Raw genomic sequence first — 22,896 nt, forward strand, 5'->3', positions numbered from 1 at the left:
CGATTGGCAGAAGCGGCCGCAGGGAGCCGGGACGAAAGGGCGAGCGAGGTTCTCATTGGCTGCCGCGCGGCCGCCGGGAGCGCGGCCTTTTCGGGTAACCGGAAGCGGCGGACGGCGGTGCGGGAGAAGGAGGAGGTAGGTCAGCCGGGGCGCCCCGCCCCTCGCCGTGAGGGGACGGCTGCGGTGGGGCCGGCGCGGGAGAGCCCTCAAGTGCCATAGGTGCCCTGGGGCGGGACAAGTGGGGCTGCCCCCTTGGCTGACCCAGTGTCAGCTACAGGCCCCTCGGAGCGGGCGGTGCGGCTCGGCCCCGCTGCGCCCTGCTGTCTTCCACCCCGGCCTGATCGCGGTTCGCTGCGGGGCAAAGAGCCGGCCAGTTCCGTGATGGGAGCGGCGCTCGGCCCCCCGGCTCTCGGGGGTGTAGAGCCGCTTGCTAGTGAAACCTAAAAACATGAATGACGTATTGACGAGGTTGTTTTTGAATAAGCTGCTTTTGAAGTCCTGCATTCAGCTCTGGAGCCCTCAACACAGGACACACATGGACCTGCTGGAGAGGGGCCAGAGGAGCCACAGGAATGATCAGAGGCTGGAACAGCTCTGCTGGGGACAGGCTGAGAGAGTTGGGGTGTTCAGCTGGAGATGTGAAGCTCCAGGGGAACCTTATTGTGGCTTTTCCATACTTAAATGGGGCTGATACAAAGATGGGGACAGACTTTTTAGCAGGGCCTATTGTGATAGGACAAGGAGTGATGGTTTTAAACTAACAAAGGGAGATTCAGGCTGGACATGAGGAAGAAATTTTTTACAGTGAGAGTGGTGAGAGCCTGGCCCAGGTTGACCAGAGAGGTGGTGGATGAACCATCCCTGCAGACATCCCAGGCCAGGCTGGACGGGGCTCTGAGCAACCTGAGCTGGTGAAGATGTCCCTGCTTGTGGCAGGGGTGGCACTGGATGCGCTTTGAAGGTCCCTGCAAACCCAAACTATTCTATGATTCTGTTGTAATGACAAAGTCTTGTTCTACCATAGGGAAAATCCAGACTGGTTTGCCTTTGTGAGGTAGCTGAGAAGAACAAGCAGAACCTTCAGTCTGCTTCAGTCTGGTCTCCTGTATTTTTGCTCTTCTCCTGTATTCTCTCCTTATAGAGGTTTTAATTGTCTTTCCTTTTTTGTAGTTGCACTTAACACTTGAAGTCACTCATTATTCTTCCTTAAAAATTATTTATTTCTTTCTGAAAAATGCTTCTGAAAAGTTGTTTTATAAAATATCTAAAATTTCTTAGGTGTCCTCTAACAACAGAAGCCTGTGCAATTAAAATCCGTAATGAGTCTTGCATTTGCAGGTGTTTTTGACAGTGCCCGCTCTACTATCAAGCTGTAGGAAAGGGGTAGGCCTTCATGGTTCACCATGAAAATAGTGTGGCATTTGTTTTTAAAGAATGAGTCGGTTGTTTGTTTGTTTGTTTTTAGAAAATACCTTTGATCTGTGAGGGACTTCAGTAAAGCGAAGACTGCATGTGTTCTGACCAGTTCTGTAGAAGAACGTCATTGTGATGATTTTGTATTTACAGTAAGGTGCCTAGGTGTTGCTGTCATGACGAAGCTCTCTTTTGTGTTCTATGAATAATCTGTTCCTCCTTTTGTAAGTACATTGTATCTTACAGAACTTCAAAAGCAGTAACCCTTTCTGTTTTGTGGCCTTCATCATTCTGCATCTTTCAGTACTGGAGCCAAATTGTGTTTCCTTGTCTGAGTGTGTGATGGGTTTTGTTTTTCCTATAGCAAGGGGAAACAAAGTTTTCATCCTACCAGAAGCTGGGATAACATTAACCAGAAGCTGCTGTAGGAGGCTGCAGAGAAATGGGAGTGTGTGTATGAAATATGTGGTATAGTAGAATCAATGCAGTCATCTACTAAAACAAAGGCAACTGAAACAAACATACACAGTCCACTTGCAGTGCTGTTACTGTCTTCTAAAGACCAACTTCATTTGCAGTAGTAACTTTGGTGACTACCATTCTGAGTTCTCTGTAAAACAGGAGTTTCAGATGCATAATCACAAAAATTACTTCAATGTTCTTCAACATAAGCAGGTGTAGAATTTAAGAAGGGTTTTTCTATACAACTTATTTTTCTGTCCTGTAGATTTTGAACATGATATTGATTTTAGATTTGCTCTGATTTTTCTTATGTAAGTCTAGTAACTGTGAAGGTTCATTAACTTGCAAATTTATCCATTGATTTAGCAGGTAATCACCAAGATGCGTGGTCATTTTGTCACAACATATTCATACTTCTTAGTCCTGTTCTGTTAGTGAATTACATTCACCAGATCAATTTATTTTATTCATGCATCAAGGTTCTGCATGAAAAGTGGAATTAAATTAAAATGCAGAAAGACAGTTCTCAAAACAGCCTTATTATCTAGTTAGCCTGATGTGAAAGTGTTTGCTTGATGTCAAATTAAGGTAGATTTCTAAAGTGAAAGAAGTTGTAACTACAACCACCAACAAGTTCAACCTCTTATGGTTACCATTACCCTAGATTTTAGAGGCAATAATACTTTTGAACTTGTTTATGTGTCTCTGAGCTGGAAAAACAAAACTGGTTTGGTTTTCCTGTTAGGTTTCATTTTTGGTTTCTGAATGTGCATTAGTTACTGACATTGAAAAATTGTTTCTGTACCTGCACAGGAGCCTGCAGCTGTCAGTTCTCGGTCACTGTAGTCAAGTCTGGTTCCAGGTGGTCAGTTTGCTTCCTTTAGTTCAGTAGTTGTGTTTGCAAACATGCCTTGTGTGATAATTCTTGTATACTGGTATCTACTTTGAAAGTTTCTGGTAAGCTCACCTATGAAATCCAATGCGGATTGTTGCAAAAATGCTTTTTATTTAGCCTAGCAATTTAATTTGCAAGTGAAGCTTCTAAAAGTCTCAGCTATTTGCAGAATAATTTTCACTGATTACCTGCTATATTAAATATTTTCAGCTGTTTATTTTGCCCTATGGGAAAAATGACATTTGATTATTACCAACCTTCTGGAAACTTCAGTGTACCTGCCTCAGTGTACCTAGCATGACAGTTTCTTCTGAGGTACAGTGTGATACATACAGGATATTGATTTAAATATGACATTTCTGATGGTGCTACTGCAGGGATTTTTTTTTGTTTGGTTTGTTTTGTGTTTTTTGTTTGTTTTTCCCCTCCTAGTTTGTGTATTTTAATGGAAAACCAACTACAAGTGGCTGGATAGCTCAGTGGGTAGTGTCTACAGGAATTGCCTGGATATGCATAATGGTCTGTCGAAATTGCAAAATAAATTGGAAGTTTAAACTATCTATATGGACATATTCTACTAGGTAAATAAAACCAGTATGATGCATACTGGTTTTCCTTGTTGTCATATGGTTGGTTTCTGTTTTTGTTAAAAGGAGTTTTAATGGTATTGGCTGTGCTTGGTAGTACATATGTATTAAGAAATGTTTTAGAAGTGTGGTTTGCCAGTGAAGAGATTCCCTGCTGTTCAGTTGAGTGTTTAAGCAGTAGAGCACACAAAGGAATTTGTGTGTATAATGAAGAATAAAAAAAGGTGGCTTCAAAGATTAAGCTTCTAGGTTGTTTTCAAATGCAGGAAGAATTATAACAAAACAGTGTGGGAGGCTAGGTGTTTATCTTCCCTTGTGTCTCTTACTTTCATAAGAAGTAGGTGTGTTGAAGGAGATAGTTTAAAAATATCACAGGCAGGTGACTAGCATGACAGGTACATCTGTATAAACACAATTTGGTGCGTAACAAGTGTGCATATGTATACATGAGGTGAAAAAAGTCATTTGCAAATAAAGTATAAACATGTGGGTTTTTCTGAGATACGCTAGTTTGTATGATTGGCAAAAGCTGATCATGCTGGGTTTTTTTTTGCTTTCACATCATATCTATGTCAGTTGTTTATAGTGTCTTCAACTACAAGCTTGAGTGCATAAAATCTTATTTGCATAGTTGCTACAGCTACACATGTGTTTAGTTTAGGAGGCAATGGAACCTGAGGGATATGCATTATCCAGGCATACATGTAGCGTTCTGTACACTGGCAATGGTATTAAAACACAGTACTGTTTTACGAAAAAAGATAGCTATGCTTGGGTATGGCTCCTTTTTTGTTTGTGCATCTCTCTGTTAGCTTGCAGAAGTGCACACTACATTCATGACAGACCACAATAGGTGTAAAATACTAGGAGTTCGCTATTCTGAGCAAGAAAGAATACTAAGTCCTTGGTCTTCACATCAGAGGTGCTTGGAAGAAGTGCTTTAACTAGTATTATGACCAGACATTTTCTGTGTCAGGTGATGTATGATAAGGAATGTTGATAAAACAACGGGAATTCCTATACCTTAAAATTTCTAGTTTTCATGGCAGATTTTGTGTAAATTGTTGTCCTCTATCAGTATGATAAAACTCTGTGAATTATGTGCACTTCTGTTTTATAGGAGTTGACTATGGTCTTGAAAGACTGTAAGGAATGAATATGCCAGCTATTACGCTATACTCAATGTGAGATACAAAGATACCGAGTTTGTAGTCTGGGATACCTTAATTCGTTGGGTCAGATGATGGTGGCTATGTTGTCGAGACTGTAGGGAGAAGGCACTTGCCTTTTACTTTATACGCTCAGTATTTTGGACTACTGTTGTAGAGAGTGATTTGCTACATGAAGCTGTGGTGTTACAGGCACTTCAGGAATTATTTTCGTGTTGATAGTGAAGTGAGCAGAATAGCAGCATCTTGGATGTCCAAAATGATTCTAATATATCTGTTGGTGAAGTACTTAAGAACTAAACTTAATGAGTTAAACACTATTGTGGTATGCAAAGGTACATCAATGATTTTTAAAAATGCCTGAGCATTTAAATTCTATAGTTTAAGCATTTATCTGGACTAAAACATATACATCTAAGTAGTTACTTTCAACTTGCAAAACAAAGCTTTTCCGTTAAGCATTATTTAAAAAGGAAAAAAAAATAATAAAGAGAAGATAAAGTCACATACAACTGATGTGCTGATGCCAGGTTTAACTGCACAATTTAGCAACACCTTCCAGCTTTTTGCAAAAATAAAATGGTGTAATGGCCTTGCTGTAGAAATAATTATGCTGTGTGTGACACAGGTGACTGTAACCCCTCTTCTGACATACACAGTCCCAGTGTCACTGCTGCTGGTGTCTTCTCTTGCCCGCAGGCTTTCAATGATGCTGGATAGCTTACAGTTGTCCAACAGACAACTGTTTTGACCAACAGACTTCCATTTCAGTGTGGATGAGATAATTTAAAATGGTTTACCATACTGCATGTTGGCTTCACTATGTCACGTGTAACCTGCTTGTGCCACGGGTGTTACGGGGTCACTTGCTGTTTTGTCTCATTGCCTATTTTTGACGTCCTTGTTATCTTTCAGTGACACTTGAGGATGAGAAATTTTAATCCTTTCCTCTTGTCACGTAGGGCTTAGCAGTAGGTGGAGAATGTTCTTAAAGAGCTCAGGAATGTTAAAGCTCAGAAACCCCAAATGAAAAAGCACCATGTGTCCTTGAAGAGTAAGTGGAATTGCTGTGATTTTAGGCTGGGATTTTTAAGGTCTTAAACTGTTACTTATATGTCCAAGGTTAATAAGATGCAGCTGTAATTTCTTCTCTGTTATATTTGGCAAAATGTGCTGCTGTTGTGGGGAAAATGTAAAATAATGTGCATACACGTTTATGTTATGGTTTGGGCTAACTTTGCTAAATAACAAAGAATCTCATTTAGAAAGATATTGTAAAATACCATAAAATGGTTCATGAAATGAAAATTTTTGCACCAAAAGTAGGGTTTGCTCTGCTTCCATCCCTGGTCCTTCTGCCGACCTGAGCTGTGTCCCTTTCCTGGGTAAAGAAATGGTGTCCTTCACCTCCTAGTGATGGTAATCAGGATGTCTTTGTGAATTTTAGTCTTCAACACGTCCTTTTCTCTAATACATGAGATGAAAAAAAGGAAAGGTGGCAAAAGTCTTCTGTGAATTTGAAGGTTGTCAGAGTAATTTAGTATCAGATGTGCTCTCTACAATATTGCAAGATATAAAAGACATACTGGATTATGTGTGGTACTAAACAAATTACTGTTGTTTGCCAATCTGACACAGTCAAATATGTTCAACATATAGAACGTAACTTGCAGGAGAAGTTCCAAGTTGAAAAAAAATTCATTATGTGTGTGCCTAAGCAAGGGCCTCTTGTGTTGCTGTCTTCTGAGAGGCATACTAGTAATTTAACAAAAAAATATTTGACTAAATAGTCCAAATTTCCGAAGTTTGGAAAATTACTGGAATACTTCTAAATCTGCTGTGCAGACTTCTAGGTGAGTTTTATGGGAAGAGGTGTCCTCCAACAAAGCACAAAGATCGAGCAGAGACTGTAAAATAGTAAAAGAGGGAGGCTGATCTTATGTGGTTTTAAAAGTGCAGAGACTGAGAACTTTTGTGTTCTTGATCTAGACATCAGCCAAATTGCTTTCTATCTTGGGATGGAAAAATTAATGCAATGAGGAGAAGAGTGAGGCTATATATCCTATCACAGGCTGCATTTGTTTTTAAAAATGATGCAGAATATTATGAAAGGGATTGTTTGTTTACAGGTCTACAAAAGGATCTTAGAGGCCACCCTTTTCAGCACAGTAGCTGGGCAGGAAAGAGGGAATGTGCGGCTTTCCAAATGCTGTCAGCTGTGTCTAGCTTATGGTAGAAACTTCACAAAAACCTGAGGAGAGATTTGTGTTGACTAAGCCAATGAGGGAAGCCTAGATAGTAGTTGTGGGCAGCAAACTGTCTTGTGTGGGCTCATATTAACCTTCTCCAGCTGTGAAACTTAACATCAATTTAAGAATACAGCACGCTGTGGCCACGGGCATAATGGAGATTGGTTAAAAATGTTAATTTCAGTGAAAGCTAGGCATTGCTATCGTAAAGGATAATTATTTTTTTGAGATAAGACTCAAGGAACCATCTGAAGCATTCTTATGCATCTCTTGGTAATAGACCTACTTGAGTTACATTTCATAATCTCCTGAATGCAATGTTAGAGAGAAGAGTATTTTGTTGTTGTTTTTCCTCTGTCTTGGTCAGGGAAGTATATAGATGAAAACTGTGCTTTACGATTTATAATCTTTCTTTAATCTTGTCTGTTCCAGGGATTTGTTTTATTAACCTTGACTGTCCTGAAAATAGATGTGTGTTGTTTTGGTGTTCTTGTGTGTGTGGTGTTTTCTGTTGTGCATTTTTTTTTTCTGTTTGTTTGTTTTTCCTCTTCTATAAATAATGAGGTGAGGGAGGATTTTTTTAAGTATAGGCTCTTAATTTGACATTCATATTGTGATATTTGTTCCTCATGGTGCAAAACAAATGAGTGTACATGTAATATTAAAAGGGAAGAAAATGCAGTAGGGGAATTGTATCTTCTTGTAGCTGTGGCTTATTGACTCTTCTGCACAAAGGTCTGGGTTTTTTGTGATCATCTACCTGCACTAGTTCAGAGTCATTCTGTAATATTGTAAATTGTTTCATGTAATGCAGTGATGTGCAGTAGTGATTCTGTTTTGCTTCTGCAGTTCAGAAAGCACAGCAGCGTGAAGGTGAAGTGTGACCCCACATGCAGTGAAGCCTAAGCTTAACTGAGACTGATTTTTAAGAATATTTTTTCCTTTTGTTCTGTTTCAATTTCTGCCCCACCACCCCATAATTTTTTATGTCATCATGCCATAACAACTGATTTAACATTTCTGGGAAAGAAGTTCCTTACAGTCTTAAAAAAACACTTTTGAGACCTCAACACTGATGCTCCACAGATTTACCTTGTAATAATTTTCACTTGAAGATCTCAAAACTGTGTCTAACTGGTGCAGTGTCAAATCACTTTTGTGCTGTATTTTCCTAATAAGTACCTATTTGCAATCTCAGTTCAACTCCCAATGCCATTTTTCCACTGCTAGGCCCCTGCTGTGTGTTCATATTAGTCTGCAAATTTCTTTTTACTCCAGTGTAAGCTAGCATTCTGTAGTAGTTCCGAGGGAAAACTAATATTGAAAAGCTGGCTTCTTTAAGTAGACCCCCTGCTTGGCATTGAGCATCTTGGGTTTAGTTTTTGAGAGAAGGGTGTGCAGGGGTTGTTTTTGTTCTACATGAAAGAGTCAGGAAAACTACTTAGAAAAGCAGTGATCTAATATGTCTCGAAAAACTTTATATTTGTATGTATAGAATTTAATATGTAAAAAGTATGAATGACTCTTCTGAAGCTCTTCATGTCCTCTTTTCTTTCTAAATGTGGTTTGTAGACATAGTGCTGACTGAGACCGAACTAATAGACATGTGATTCCTTAGGACGCAGAGTCCGTGGCCACTGCATTTGCTATTTCTGTATTATCTATTTTGTTTTTTTTTAAACAAAGCTTTTTGTTTGCTCAGAGATTGTGGCGCTTGTGCAATAGGCCCCCTCCTTGATAAAACAGCGACATGTCAATTGTTCCTGGGTATGGACTGGTGCTTTTCCCCATTTTGGTTTGCCCAATGTACGTTCTCACAAAGCCTGTGCTAAACTTGTGCCTCACTTTTCTGTGGATTTCTTGTATCTTTTCAGGGTGATATACAACAAGGCACCGACATCATATAATCCTGTCGTGTTACCTGATCTGTTGAAACTCCTGGCTTCACGTTTGAGGCAGGTTAAAGAAGCAAAGCTGAACCTGTGCCTATTTCTGGAAACAGCTGAAATCAATGTTCAGTATGGACAGATGTCTCTTTGCCTTACCTTCAAATTCTGATCGCTCAGCCTGGTCCACCCAAACCACAATTTATTTTCCATGCAAAGTGATAAACATGCCTGAATAAAGAGCTGCAAAATTGAAATAGAAGTGCATTGAAAGCGAATATCCCAGTTCATTGAAAATGTCTTGTGAATTATATTTCTGTAAGGGCCAGATGAAACAAAATGAATTACTATGTTTAAATTAATACATTAAAGTAGTGGGAGCTCTTTGTTTTCAGGGAGATCGATGTTACCTTTTCCAGTAGATAAACAGCAAATGGAAAGAAAAACAAAATAAAACTTTAGTTAAGTAAAGACGGGGTAATACAGGAATTTTCTTCAAAGAAAATGCCTTAGGAAACCATTTTGCAAGATAAAGCAATTTAGAGTGTAGGCATATCTTTTATGAGTTTGACAGGGACGTGAAATTAAAATAATCCATCTCTTTGAAAAGTGTTTGGGTGTAGAGGTAAGAGGAAGGACATGTAAGCCTTCATATTTATATCTGCTCTTGTCCCACTGAAGTGGCTACATTTGGTGCTACTTGTTTTTTCAAGTTACTGTGCTCAGTTTTTCAAAGCTCTTCAGAAATCCTACATATAGAATCATATCCATCCATATCTAGCTGACCCTGATTTCTTTGTTTCTTTTAGCCTTGTTTCAGAATTGTTACTATTGCCTATGGAGCTATCTGAATTCAATCTGGATTCAACTGTTTAGTAGAATCCATTGCTTAGTGATGTTAAGTCAAACATTTACAGAAACTTGTCAAACTGATTAGGGTTATAATAGCTCTGTATGGGGACTGAAGAATAGAAAACAAAGGAAGTCTGTAGGACAGATTTGTTTTGTGTAGAATATCCTGATAATACTTAATCGTAAAGAAGGCAGTGTTTTGGAAAACAGATGATACCTTAACAAGACTACTATGTTATCCAAATATACATCAAAAAGACATATGTATCTGAGTATTTTTGGATGAGTGAAGGGTGGTTGAAACATGGAGCCTTTTTTTTTTTTTTTTTTCCATACTCAAATGGAAAATAGTTACTGAAAACTTCAGAGACACTTTTGGAAATGTGACTAAGATACTAGGAATTCCCAAATCATGGTTCTTACTAATTGTACATGGCAGGCACAAAAGTTGCATCTGGCAGAACTGTAGAGATTTGTTTCCTTTTTTCTGATTTTTTTGTTATTTATTATTTTTTGATCATGTCTTTTCAGAGAGATTACAGCAAATTTTTTTTTTTTTTTTTTTTTTTTTTTTTTTTTTTTTTTTATTAGAAAGTCAGTTATCTGTCTTAATAAATAGAAAATGTTGCAAGAAGGTTGCGGCTTCATGCCACCATTGGATTTGTTAGGGCTTTGGAAAGCCAGGCTGACCTACTGCCGAAGTAGGTTTGTAAAAGATTCACTGGGTCTTGCACCTCCCAGAGGCAAAAAAAAGGTGGTGAGTCTGGGTCTCTTGGGCACGCCTGCTGACTTTGCATCCCAGATCTGCCCATTGAAGCTGGTCTGGTGGTCATCTTTGATCCCTGCATAGTTCTAGACATGCTTTTTATTAACTTCAGGACTAAAATTAACTTTTTCATCAGGGAATATTTCAATTATGTGACCTAATTTTATTTTTCACAGGTCTATAACATTCAGTTAGCGTATCCTGATATATCTAGGGAAACCTTAGGGTTTTTTTGATACGGATTTTGGAAAGCATGGATTTGACAGCGAGCGCATTTAATGGTTAGCGTTGGGAAGAATTCACAGAAGAGGGTGAAAAAGAAAGGTTTGTGCCTTTTGGAAATCTATCCAGATACTCCCTTACTTACTAGTGTAATTGCACACTTTGATGTTTATTTTTTTCTGTGTTTTTTGTTTGTTTGTTTCTTTTATTTAACCTTGTTATAGCTTAAACTGTTTCCTAGTATAGATGCTTATGAGTAAGCTTGGCAAGCCTGGAGTTGGTAGTGGTTTAGGTCTGAGACTTCAAGAGGATGAAAGACACCAGGGTGGGCTTTGCCTCCAGGCTACAATTAAGATCAAAGCTTGTTAGTATGATTCCTACTATAAAGGTTGTTGACTGTCTGCTTCCTTCTGTTTCTCCTCATTTTTCAGCTGGTGACTGTAGTAAATAAGTCTGACAAGGATTGTTTCTTATCGTAGACTGCAGATCTTTTGTGGCCAGTCTTGCATACCCATGAAGTCTAACAAGCTCAAGACTGTTTTTTGGTTTGGGTTTGTTTTTTTTTTTTGGACAGTTGCACAAAAAGAAGTATGTGCATGTTTCCAATCCTTTTGTGCCTGTCACGGAACAGTGGGAAGCGAGCGGGGGAGATGTTAGCCATGTGAGTCTTGATTGCAGCTGTCTTGAAGTCAATCTCTTGATCAAATGTTGTCATGCAGGACTGAAACTTTTAAATGGCCATGCAGCCGTCTGCACAAAGTTATAAAGTCATTCAGTCCCTTCTTCATATCCAGTGCCAGTTTTTGATTCATTTCCTTTATCTGCAAGAAAAAAGTTATTGCCAAAACTGTGATCCTTGTATTTTTAATATAGAACAAAATTAAACAAAAGAGCAACTAGATATAATTTAGATTGTGTGTAACATACAAATGTGTTAGCCCCCTACATTTTATTAGGAATACAAGCTGTTTTATCTTCTTTGGTCTCCAGATGTATCTTTAACTTACAACTGAAGTTTGTTATTGAATCTTTCTTCAGTGTCAAACGAATCTTGTGGCCAAGGGAATGGGATGCTTATTGTGAGATGTGATAGGAAGGATGCTGTGTTCTTTTCTTCATGTTTGTTGGCCCAATCTGTTTCATGTAAAAAGAACAGAAAAATGAGGATGTTCTTATTAGGTGCATAGTACATCTTGGATTAACTGAATCATAGTTGAAGTTTTTGACAGATAATTAATTCTCTTCCTCTTGAAGTATTGGAGTTAATGGAATTTTAAATTAACATGAGAGAATATAAAATTGTATGAAGAATATCTCTAGAAATATTCATAAATACAGACATTATCTTATTTCCTTCTGTTAGAAAGTGTGATAATAGCTAGTTTTAATCTTTAAAAGCAATCTGTGTATTTCCTGACTGGTTAAATCTCAAATAATCCGTTTATAAGTACATATAGCATCTCCTGAATAGCACCTGATCATAGGTTAACTATACACTTTCTTCTGATTATTAGATTCTGATTTGTAGTGTATGTTGTGGTCAAGCCAATGACAGAGGGGATCCAATTATAGACTTCAATAGCAGTGTGCTGTGTGTGCTCATCTTCTATTCTGAACACACTGTGGATAGCTCCCTGTTTTTCTCAACAAGAAAGCACTTAAGTTAATTGCTCCTTTAGACAGATATAGTAGCTCTTTCTGATCAGTAAGTAGCCTTCCATGCATAACTGCTGAAGTTTGGAACACCTGCAGCCAAAGCAATTGGGAAAAAAAAAAAGCCATTAGTCTGCATGGAAAAAATAAAATGTTGAAGTTCAAAATATTATCAATGATGCTGTGTTGGAGCAGCCTAAAAGATTTGGCTTTTGGTGTATGCCTAGTGCTATCCAAAACAACATATAAAATTCTTTGTAAACCAATTTTAAAAGTGTCTTGTTTATTCAGAAGCAACTGTGTACGCTGTTTGTTCGGAGAGTAGACACCAGTCAATTGCACACCAGCCAACAGCTGATTTCTCCTCAGAAAGAAACATTGCCTAATATAGATCATAGAAGCCAAAGACCAAAAGGACAAAGTGCTAAAGATAAACAGCTCAATCCTCAACTGTTCGAAGGCCTCAATAAAGCCTCTGATTTACAAATTTGGGGTGGGACTCAACTGTTCCCACCTGCAAGCTTGTCTCAGATCCTTGGCTCTGACTTGGTGAGGTGCTGGTAATGTGCTGTGACCTCCTGTGCCCTTAAGGAGAAAAACACTGGCTTTCTAATGGCCAGTTTCTCTGCAGCGCTTTTTTTTTTTTCTTTATTGTAATTAAGGGAGGAAGAAAGTACTGACTGCTCTCATTTTATTGAGACAGTGAACAGTACGAACCTACATAGGCAGCATTGCTGAATATTGCATGGTACTCAAAGGTACTCCTCTGGTCTGATAGACGCAGAGGTGCTTTTAGATTGTGATTTCGGTAATTTAGTTTGTTGGATAGCTATAAAAATAGCCTGGTTTTATTAAATGATTCTTTTTTTTTTTTTTAATAAGCCTCAGCAGAATCTGGACTGTTAAGTAGTGAAAGTGCCAAAATTTAGGTGGCTGTTTTAACCATTTTGAGCATTAATAGAGGTTTTACCTGTGTCCCTACCTTTGCACCCAAATATGTAGAAGTGTAGACTCCTAAAGTTTCAACTCTCTCTCATCCTTTATATTTTTGGCTGTCTCTCAAAATGAAATTATGACTTGATGTAGATGGGGATGCTAGTAAAATCATAAAAAGCAGTGCCAGCTCCTACATGCTGGTGTGACCAGTTCTCTGGAAGATCAGGTCCCAAGTTGACATGTATTTTTCAGGCTCCTTTGTCAGTACATCTGCAGTTATTTTGTTCTGGCTGAGTGTCTGGCCCAGAGCACTTAAAACAGCTGTGACTTCTTATACTTCAGTTTTAGGTGTAGCGTTAATGGACTGAGACAACAGCCACAACAGAGAAATGGTTTGGCACTCATTTAAAAATTTACTAGTAATATTTCTAGTGGGACTGCTTTTTGAATGTATAAAAGTAGATTCTTAGACAAGCACATGCTGGAATTTTGCATGTGTGCTGGTTAGGACAGTGAATTATTCCATTGAATAAGTGGCCTTTAAAAGCATTATTTGATAGCAGGTTGGAATGTACTTTTTTGTTTTGGTTTTTGTTTGTTGTTTTGTTTTGTGTTTTGTTTTCGTTGTTGTTGTTTCGGGGGTTTCTTTATTTTGTTTTGCTTTTACTTTTAGAATCTACAGTTAGAGTTTGGGAGATAATGATATCAACCACAACAATGGGAGCTACTGTCCGATCTACATATATATGGTATCTTCTGTGGAAATGACTGGAGAAGTGTAGATTCAAACAAATTTCTTGGAGGTGTGTATGCTTGGTGTGTTGAGGGCTCATGGGGTGGTAAGAGCATATACAGAGTGTTTCAAACAGATGCCCCTAATTTGAAATCACTATATCTCTGCAATTGGGTTCATATTTTTTAAACACCTGGAAGTAAGCAGGCAGGTGAATCAAGAAATGTTAGTTATAAAGGGAGTGGTTTAATTTTCTTCATTTCTTGACATAGCGATGTATCTTCTCAAGATGTTGAACAAAGTTATTTGTGAATCCTGTGAACGTACAGGGTGTTCAAGTGCCATGTCCAACTTCCTCCCTCTGAAATTCTTATTTTGGAAATATACTGGTGTACATATCTTATTAAGTTTTGCCTTTAGAGTGGATGAGATGCATGCTCTCACCTTATAGTAAATAAATACGGAACAGAGTATGATTTAGTTCCTGTATTTTTTCTCTCATTAGTGGTAATTTCTAGTTGCTAGATAGTTACGTAGCTCCTGTGCTATTTTTCCCTTTATTAGCAGTTTAGCTGTGTGTGGTGTATCCAGTTACTCAACAATACGCTAAACTCTACACTAAACTCTGGAAGAGTTGTGTTGTTGGGAGAATTGAGGAAAGGGGGATTTGTGTGTCGTGTGGTGTTTGTTTTGTTTGTTTGTGTGTTCTTGTTTGTTTGGGGGTTTATTTTTTATTTTTACAAGCAGGTTTTAAAAAAGCAGTAATGTACAATGTTTTTGTTTGCAGTGATGTTTGTGTATGCTGTGTAGGTCAGACTAATTTTCATGAAGAAGGTTTCTTCCTCTTGAAGAGAAGTAAACAATAGCCATTTTATACAGCCAAGAATCCTTAAGCTTTTGCTTATGAGGTGGAACAGTTGAGTGCTTGGAAATCTCAAACAAGGCTGAGCGCTGCTTTGTGAGGCAGTTTCTAAAGATGAAGTAACAGCCGATACTCCTCTCAAAAGGTCATTGAGCACAATGGAGGAGATAAAAGCTGAGAGAAAAAGTATTTTCATTTTATGCTCTCTTGTAAAATTCTTTGTTCAAAGATGCACAATAAAAGATGGAATATTGTAACAACAGTATTTTGCATTTTATTATGACAGACAGAACATTTTTCTGTGTTGTCTCCACAGTAGGTTTGTTTTTATGGAAGTTGTGTTTTACCACAGGTATACAAATAGTAAGGAGGCTTTCTCGGTTCTGTTAACAAGCCCATCCCTTATGCTGGCAACTGACCTCTTAAGAATGGTGTCTAAGCAGTCTGCATTTTAGCTGTTCTGCATCATGTGAGTGAAGTGCTAATGTGTGAAGATGGATGCATGGGAACCACAGTATTATGATATCAAATGAAATTAATTGCAGGCCTTAGAGGCCTTGTTAGTACATCTTTAAGTAAATAAATACATTTTCTTTCCTATGTGACTCTTGAAATATTTTTTTCTGTCTGAGGACTGACACTACTTTCTATTTGTCTTCATATAAATAGAAAGTCTGACTCTCTTGCTTTGCTTTCTGTTATAAACAGTCTACATTAAAAACAAAGCCTGTGGTGCAGGTGTTTTTCGCTGAATGCTGCTCTGCTTCGTGATAAGAATCAAATGCGACCAACAAACCCTCCCTTTTGACATGTATACATACATATATATATGTGTCAGTACTTTGTATGCTGTCTGTCCGGGTTGCGTGAAACTGTTCAACAATCTTAGAGTAAAAATGAATAAGTAAGTCTTTTTGAAAACCTTGTCTTTCAGAGAAGGACTCTAACAAAAATATTTCATGAGAGATACTGTGTTTTTCCAGAACAAGCAAAATGGAATGTGGCAGAGAAAGCAGAATACATGCCTGTGTCCTTAAACTTACTACGCACATAACTTGAGCTTCCTGTCCTGTGCTCGTTATTGACCTAGGTCTAGGCAGTCAGTGCACTACAAATCTTTATCATTACTTTGGTTTTATGATTGCAAAGGCCTTGTTCCAGACCTCCATGCCCCAAATATTTCATTTGGTTCTTGCTTACAGGTGCACATACATACTGTAGATTTTCATAAATGCTCAGTAACTCGGTGATGTGGAAGATAGTTTTTTGACTTTAATTTTTTAATATTGCTTTTAAGTAACTTTTTAGTTTTTGGTGCATTTTCTGTGAATAGAAATATGGCGTATGGCATCTGTAATAGCATAAGTGGTGGTTTATGGTTGTAAATAGTAAAGTCGTCCCTCTTACCGTTTTTGCCAAGAATTTATGATTTTTAGCTCTATGTACATGATTTATTTCCTTCCACCATAGCTTTTGAATACTAATCTCTTCAGAAAAATATTCTAAACATGGAAATATTATGGTGCTTGTGTGTACTTAAGCTTTAAGCTGGAAAATAAAGTTAGCGCTTTGAGTATTTGGTGATGAAAATGTAATGAGTAGTCAGGAATGCAGAAAGTGCCTGGTGACATATTTTAGCCAAAGTTCAGCCTGGAATTTGTAGCAGGCGCTTTACGTGATGTTCCTCTTATTGTTTAGAAATGCTATTTGTTAGTCCATGCTGATATATATTGTGGTTTAGGTAGCCATTGGAAGTAGTTAATTTGTTGTTTCATTAACCTTACTGATATTTATAGTGAATGTTTATATTACTGACCATGCAGCTGTTGTCTAGCTGTTAATGCAGATTTATGCTTGCAAAACAAGTCTTATATTATTGTATTTTGGTGCTTTTGGATACTGTGCACTCCTGGAAAAGGGAAAGACATTTTCAAATGTTTTTGGGAGCACAGTTGAGCCACGGTCAGACACTGCAGTCAACTGCCATTAAAACTGTCCCTCATAACCTGAAAATGCCAACTTTTTGGCAGGCTAGTGGTATTTATATCTGGTTTCGGATTTGGTTCTCAATGTCCACAAGCAAAGAAAGAGCTTCCCTCTACTGCTGCTCAAAAACCGGAGTCCTCTCAGGGCCTGAACTGAGGCTCATCATAATGGCTTATTGCTACATTTTGGATGGAAAACTTGATGGAGCTTTTAATACCTAACCTGTCCAAGCATATTTGTACTCAAGTTGGTGCAAAAGGCATTGTGGTTTTTCCACTGTTGAAATTTGCCATTTGATATTGGAATACATTCTTAAATAAATATAGTTATGTTATACATCATTTTAATGTGCTTTTCTCGCTTTGTGTTTTTGCTACTGACTTCTTATTTCCTTTTTATTTGAAATTTATTTTAGACTATAGAAATTATGTTAGACTTTATTATTTGAGTTAAAAAAGGGCTGTAAAGCAGCGGAGGCAACTCGCGACTTGCAAAGGAGACGAGAGCCTTGCAGATGAGAAGTGTAGTGGCCGGAAGGTGACAACAACCAATGGAGAGCAATCATTGAAGCCAATCCCCTTACAGCTGCACGCGCAGTTGCCAAAGAAGTCGATGTTGACCCTTCCGTAGTCATTCGGCATTTGAAGCAAATTGGCAAGGTGAAAAAGCTCGAGGTGCTCATGAGCTGACTGAAAATAAAAAAAAATAATTGTTTTGAAGTGTCGTCGTCTTTTATTCTATCCAAGAACAATGAAGCATTTCTTGATTGGATTGTGATGTGCGACAAGAGGTGGATTTTATACAACAACAGGCAATGACCAGCTTGGTGGTTGGACTGAGAAGAACCTCCAAAGCATTTCCCAAAGCCAAACTTGCACCCAAAAAGGTCGTGATCACTGTTTGGTGCTTTGCTGCCAGCCTGATCCACAGCTTTCTGAATTCCAGCAAAACCATTCCACCTGAGAAGGTTGCTCAGCAAATTGATGAGAGGCGCTGAAATCTGCAACGCCTGCAAGCAGTATCGGCCAACAGAAAGGGCCCACTTCTTCTCCACAGCAATGCCGGACCACACATCACACTACCAACACTTCAAAAGCGGAAGAATTGGGCTACGAAATTTTGCCTCAACTGCCATGTTCACCTGATCTCTTGCCAACTGGCTTCCACTTCTTCAAGCATCTCGACAACTTTTTGCAGGGAAAATACTTCCGCAATCATCAGGATGCAGAAAAATGCTCTCCAAGAGTTTGGAAGATCCTGGAGCCTGTATTTTTATGCTACAGGAATAAACAATATTATTTCTCATTGGTAAAAATGTATTAATTGTAATAGTTATGTTATGATTTAAAATTCACAGTCCAAAACCACAACTGCTTTTGCACCAAGCACCAAATGCCTCAGTTGTGGTTTTCCTGCTTTTATCAATACATTTTATTTTAACCATTTTTCATTCACTTCATTAATCTTAAAAAAGCCAAACAACTGAGCGCTCCAAAACAAGCTTTTCAGGTACTGGACAACATGAAGCATTGTCAAGGAAAATATTCAGAATTGGCTGTTTCTTTGTTATTCAGTGGAGCAAATTGCCCGATGCAGTTTTAAATTTCTTGAGTAATGTAAAGATTCATTATTGTCAGATTATACTACACATAAATACATGGGATTCTTTAGAAGGTCTTATGTCAAGCCCGGATTGCCAAGTTGCTTTGATATTGTGCAAAAAATTAACTGTAGCATCATAAATTTTGTTCTCTGCACCATCCGTTTTTTCAGATAATTTATCTGGTTGTTGCTGGCAGGCACTACAACCTCTGCTTTGCAATGAAGCTACGTAGTGTGCTTTCATGCGAGAGTCTTCCAGATGAATGTTGATTATTTTGATTTATATTCCACGTGCTGTATGTTGTGTGATAGTGGACAGTAAGTTAAAAGCATAGCCATGGGGAAATTTTCTGTTCTCTAACTTCTTGACACTTAGTTTCTTAATTTGGGACTATTCAAATATATTTGATTGTTGGGACTGTTCTTTTAAGAATTACTTATTTCAGTCCATATTTGTTTGGAAATATAATCAGTTCTCTGAAAAACTGAATCTGAGTAGGAAAGTAAAACAAAATTCTAAGTATGCTTATACATATCTATATATATATAGATATAGATATACTTTTTTTTTTTTTTTTTAAGTGAGTTATGTAGAATTGCTAAGTACCTCTGGAAAATAAACCATTGGTTATAACAAGATTATTTTACTTCCTAAACAGGTGTCTGGGAAATGGAGAAGATTTTGAACAGAATTCATCCAGTTTCTGATCCAGAAGCAACATATTTTCTACAAGTATCTTGGGAAAAAGATTTAGGCACTGGTTTTGGTATAGTACTTAGTGATGGTCAATGTGCATGGACTGGGACAGGTAATAATAGAAAAAAAATGTTTGAAATTATTACTGTTCTTTATCAATATTTTTAAACACTTTCTAAACTGTGACCCACAAATTGCATCAAAAACTTTCTACGGGCATCAGCTCTCTCTGGTGATAGAGGAGGTGAGGTTCATGATCTTTTGGGATGTGTTCAGAGATCTTTCAAAACTGTAAAGATTGAATGTCAAACTTTATACTAATTAATTTAGCATACGGACATGCAATATTTTGCTTTTTCTCAAGAACATAGTTTCTTGGAGTTATATTGCAGTACTGCCTATGTGTGTTCTCCAGATCCTTGAACAAATGCATCATGCAACTTTTATTTGCAAATTATCGTTCAGGAAGCATATAATTGGAGATGTTTTATAAATGGTTTGACAAAATCGTAATAATTAAAGGTAGCTGTATTTGGTACTCAGGTGAATTTTTGGGAAGGAGAAGGGGAAAGAAAACATATTTTTTTCCTGGATGTAAGCTATTAGAAGAATAAAAAATAGCCTATGGGATTTTTTTCCCCACTCAGAGACCTGAATAAGAGGATGGGTCTCTTAAAATGTGCATGTTTCTCTCACAGCTAGTGAGAGATGGGAAGATTTGTGTGTTCCTTTAGAAATCTGTTTAATACTTGATCAAAACCCCTTCTCTCAGTGGCAAAAATATTTCAAAGGAATGAAAGAATTATATATTTTACAGCATAGTGTATGCAAAAACATTTTCTTGACTCTTTTTCTGAAGTAAAAGAATAGATGTTGTTGTGGTTCCTTCCTTCTCCCTGCTTATTTCTCCTCAGTTCCTGTATGAGCCAAGCTTTTAAATAGGCATTATATATCTAATCTCTCTATATAAAAATAGTGCTTTGTGTATATATATACACATATACAGATTATGTGTGTGTAGATGTAGTACTTGTGTATAAAAGAAAGCTTAATCATTCCTTAACCTTCTTTTGAATACAATTTTTACCTTTTTTCCTTCAAACCCAGGAAGTAAGACTAACTTAAAATATGTCTAGATAGGTATTAAATCTGCTCTTCCATACTCCTTTTAACATTTCAAATGCTATTAATTGGGAGTTTCTGCACAAGACAAATGCATATATTCCAGCACTGGTTCCCTGTAGTCTGATACAAAAAGTGTTTTTTTTCCCTTGATTCGACAGCGTTATAGTCAAGCTGTACATTTCCAAAATAACAAAAAAGGATGTTAACATTTACAAGTACTTAGCTAATTGAGCACACTAGTTTTTCTGTTGGAGAGCTTTCCTGATTGTACTTATGTAACTTTTAAAATCCTCAGCTCAAAATACACAAAAAAGCTGATCCTTAAAGTTGTTATTTTTCTAAGCAAAACCTATGTTACTGTAACTGGAGCAGTATAGAAAAAACATGTAGACACAGTTCTCATTTTGTTAATTTCCTGAATCTGGCAGAATGGCTGGATGATCATTTCCCAAAACGAAGGACCAGTGAGAGGGAGATGACCTCACTCTATTAAAAGGAAAGAAGAAAACCTGCAACAGTTTAGCATGGGCACTGGGTACTCATCCAAAGCACAGAGCTTCTATTTCCTCTGCAAGAATCTGATCTGTTTCTAAGGAAACCCTATTGAATTTTTAATTGTTTGGATAGTTTCATTAGGAGTTTAAGCTCCTGTGCATGAGAGCACACAGATCTGTGTTTTCCTACACTCAGTGTTGTTTTTAATCAGTTTTTTTGAAGTTGTTACGTCACGCTTGAGGCTGCTTGGTTGCTAAATTTAAAACTTGGGAGGGAGGAGAGCAGTGGTCAGAAAATTCTTGCTTTGGGAAATCCCGTTTGGGTTTCCTATGCTGTGGATTATTTTGCTTGGCAAAACCTACCAGGAAGTGAATGAGAGTTGCTGATGGGGTTGTCTTTCATGGTTTTGAATATCTAATGTGATGATGAAAAGTATTGGGAGTCATATTTAAGGAGGGAAATAAAAAAGTCAAATCCTCGGGGAAAGGGAAGCTCTCAAAAATGCAATGTGATCTAATGTATTATTTTGTTACTGGGTTAAAGTATTACAGATATGTCGATCTATACATTTCATGTTTCTGTGAAAATTTATCAGTTCTACTAGTTTTATAAGATACGGGAAAATGTAGCATGTACGGACACCACAGGAGACATAGTAGTGCTCTATTGCAGTATAGTAATATCTGTAGTTTTTTAACTTTCTTAATTTCATTTAAAGTTTATCTGTTTTTTTGCCGGTGTCAAAATCATTATACTAGACAAACACTTTGTTTTGCAATTATTTCCAACTAATTTTTTATATCTGCTTCATACTGCAAAGGATTACACACTTCTGTCTCTACTGCTTTGGGGGGCATATAGGGATTGCAAACTTACTCGTGGCCTTTGCTCTCTCAGTTCTTGTTTCATGTCCTGTACAAGAAATAAGCTAGCTAAAGAGGAAATAATTGGTGGCTCTAGCTTATAATAAAATATAAATGTTTTTATGGTAAATTTCTTGCCATTTCTCACTCAATTCTTGCTATTTGTAGTGGATTGTAAGCTCTTCAAGGTGAGTGGTGACCATAACTGTAGCCCCAATTCTTCACTGGCTAGTAGGCTTAACTTTTTCCTGACAGTAGTTCCACTGTATTATTCTTTATATGAACATTAAAAGTGCTGCTTTCAGTTAAAAATAAAAAAAAATAAAGTAGCTGGCAGCTGTTCAAGTTTTAAGCCTTTCTGTTAATACCTGTTTCATGCTTGAAATAAGTTTTCAGAATATTGGAAAATACTTTTACTACTTCATCTAAGATGCTTAGATGTGTTCAGCTCTGTTAAGGCTGGGGTAGAACACTTGGCTTTGCTCAGGATGAGGTAGGGAAGAACTGATGGCGCATGCAATGGCTGGTGTAAGTTTACAGCTTCCAGCTTTGCAGTGCTGTTTGTAATGGTACCAAGTCCTGTTTACAAATTCGTACCTTAATGTATGAGGATTAATGCACAACTGATTTTGACATAGTTGCCTGCTTGTCAGTCTTTTCATGTTTGCAGTGCTGCATGCTGGCTTTGCTCTTGTTTGTGGCCCTGTACGCCAGCTGTGGATGTGCCTGGTGCACAGGGAAGGAGGCAGTGATGCAGCATTGCAGCTAAACTGTGTGGCTTTGCGCTCCAGCGTTCTCTTTGTAGGACAAGTGCTAGCTGGCTGTATGCATGGGCCTCTGTCTTAGCTTTTCTCTCTTCATGTGTTAGGAAAGGGTTTTACATTCTAGGAAAAATGGTTGTGATGTCCATCCAGTGGAAAAAGGATTGTTATATGTTGTCCATTTCTCTGTGTCCACTTTCATAAAGATTTTTTTTAAAGCCCAACTTAGTTAAGAAAGCCACTGCTTACTTTTTGCTCTGTTTAAATTTTTATTCTTGGGTTGTAGGAATAAATTTGAAAAGTGTGACATGTTCTTCAAATTATGATGATAAAATATAAATGCTTTTAATATTTTGTTTATTAGGTGTCTCAGAGAATTTCAGTTCCCTAAAGCTCATCAGCATTAGACTGTATACAAAAATATTTATGCATGATTGTCTATTACATCTGCGGTAGCAGACAGCAAAATACAGTTTCTGTTCTGGGAGATGTGCTTTTACGAAGTGCACATGCCTTAAGTTTACAAATCTGTAGGAACATACAGTTATAATACGCCACATTTCTCACTGGCCTCTTTTTTTCCAGGCTCCTCCATTCTTTTTCCTTCTCTGCAATATAGATAATGTGACTTAAAATGTAAGGATAGAAGCATCTCCTCCACTCTAGGAGTACTGATTATTAA

General features: G+C 37.7%; 1 protein-coding gene across 6 annotated transcripts in view; it reads left to right on the top strand.

The window, feature by feature from the left end:
- The first annotated feature begins 17 nt into the window (after nucleotides 1-17).
- Nucleotides 18-22,896, top strand: part of XRCC4 (X-ray repair cross complementing 4) — a 188,131-nt gene continuing 165,252 nt past the window's right edge. For 3 of the 6 annotated variants that reach the window (XM_065046459.1, XM_065046463.1, XM_065046464.1), the window contains exons 1-2: nucleotides 18-135; nucleotides 18,933-19,082. In XM_065046459.1, coding sequence (XP_064902531.1) covers nucleotides 18,944-19,082 — 139 coding nt within the window. In that variant the 5' untranslated portion in view covers nucleotides 18-135; nucleotides 18,933-18,943. The other 3 variants (XM_065046460.1, XM_065046462.1, XM_065046461.1) reach the window with 3 other exon arrangements.

Source organism: Columba livia, chromosome Z (genome assembly GCF_036013475.1).
Source record: "Columba livia isolate bColLiv1 breed racing homer chromosome Z, bColLiv1.pat.W.v2, whole genome shotgun sequence".
In the NCBI taxonomy this organism is placed as follows: domain Eukaryota; kingdom Metazoa; phylum Chordata; class Aves; order Columbiformes; family Columbidae; genus Columba; species Columba livia.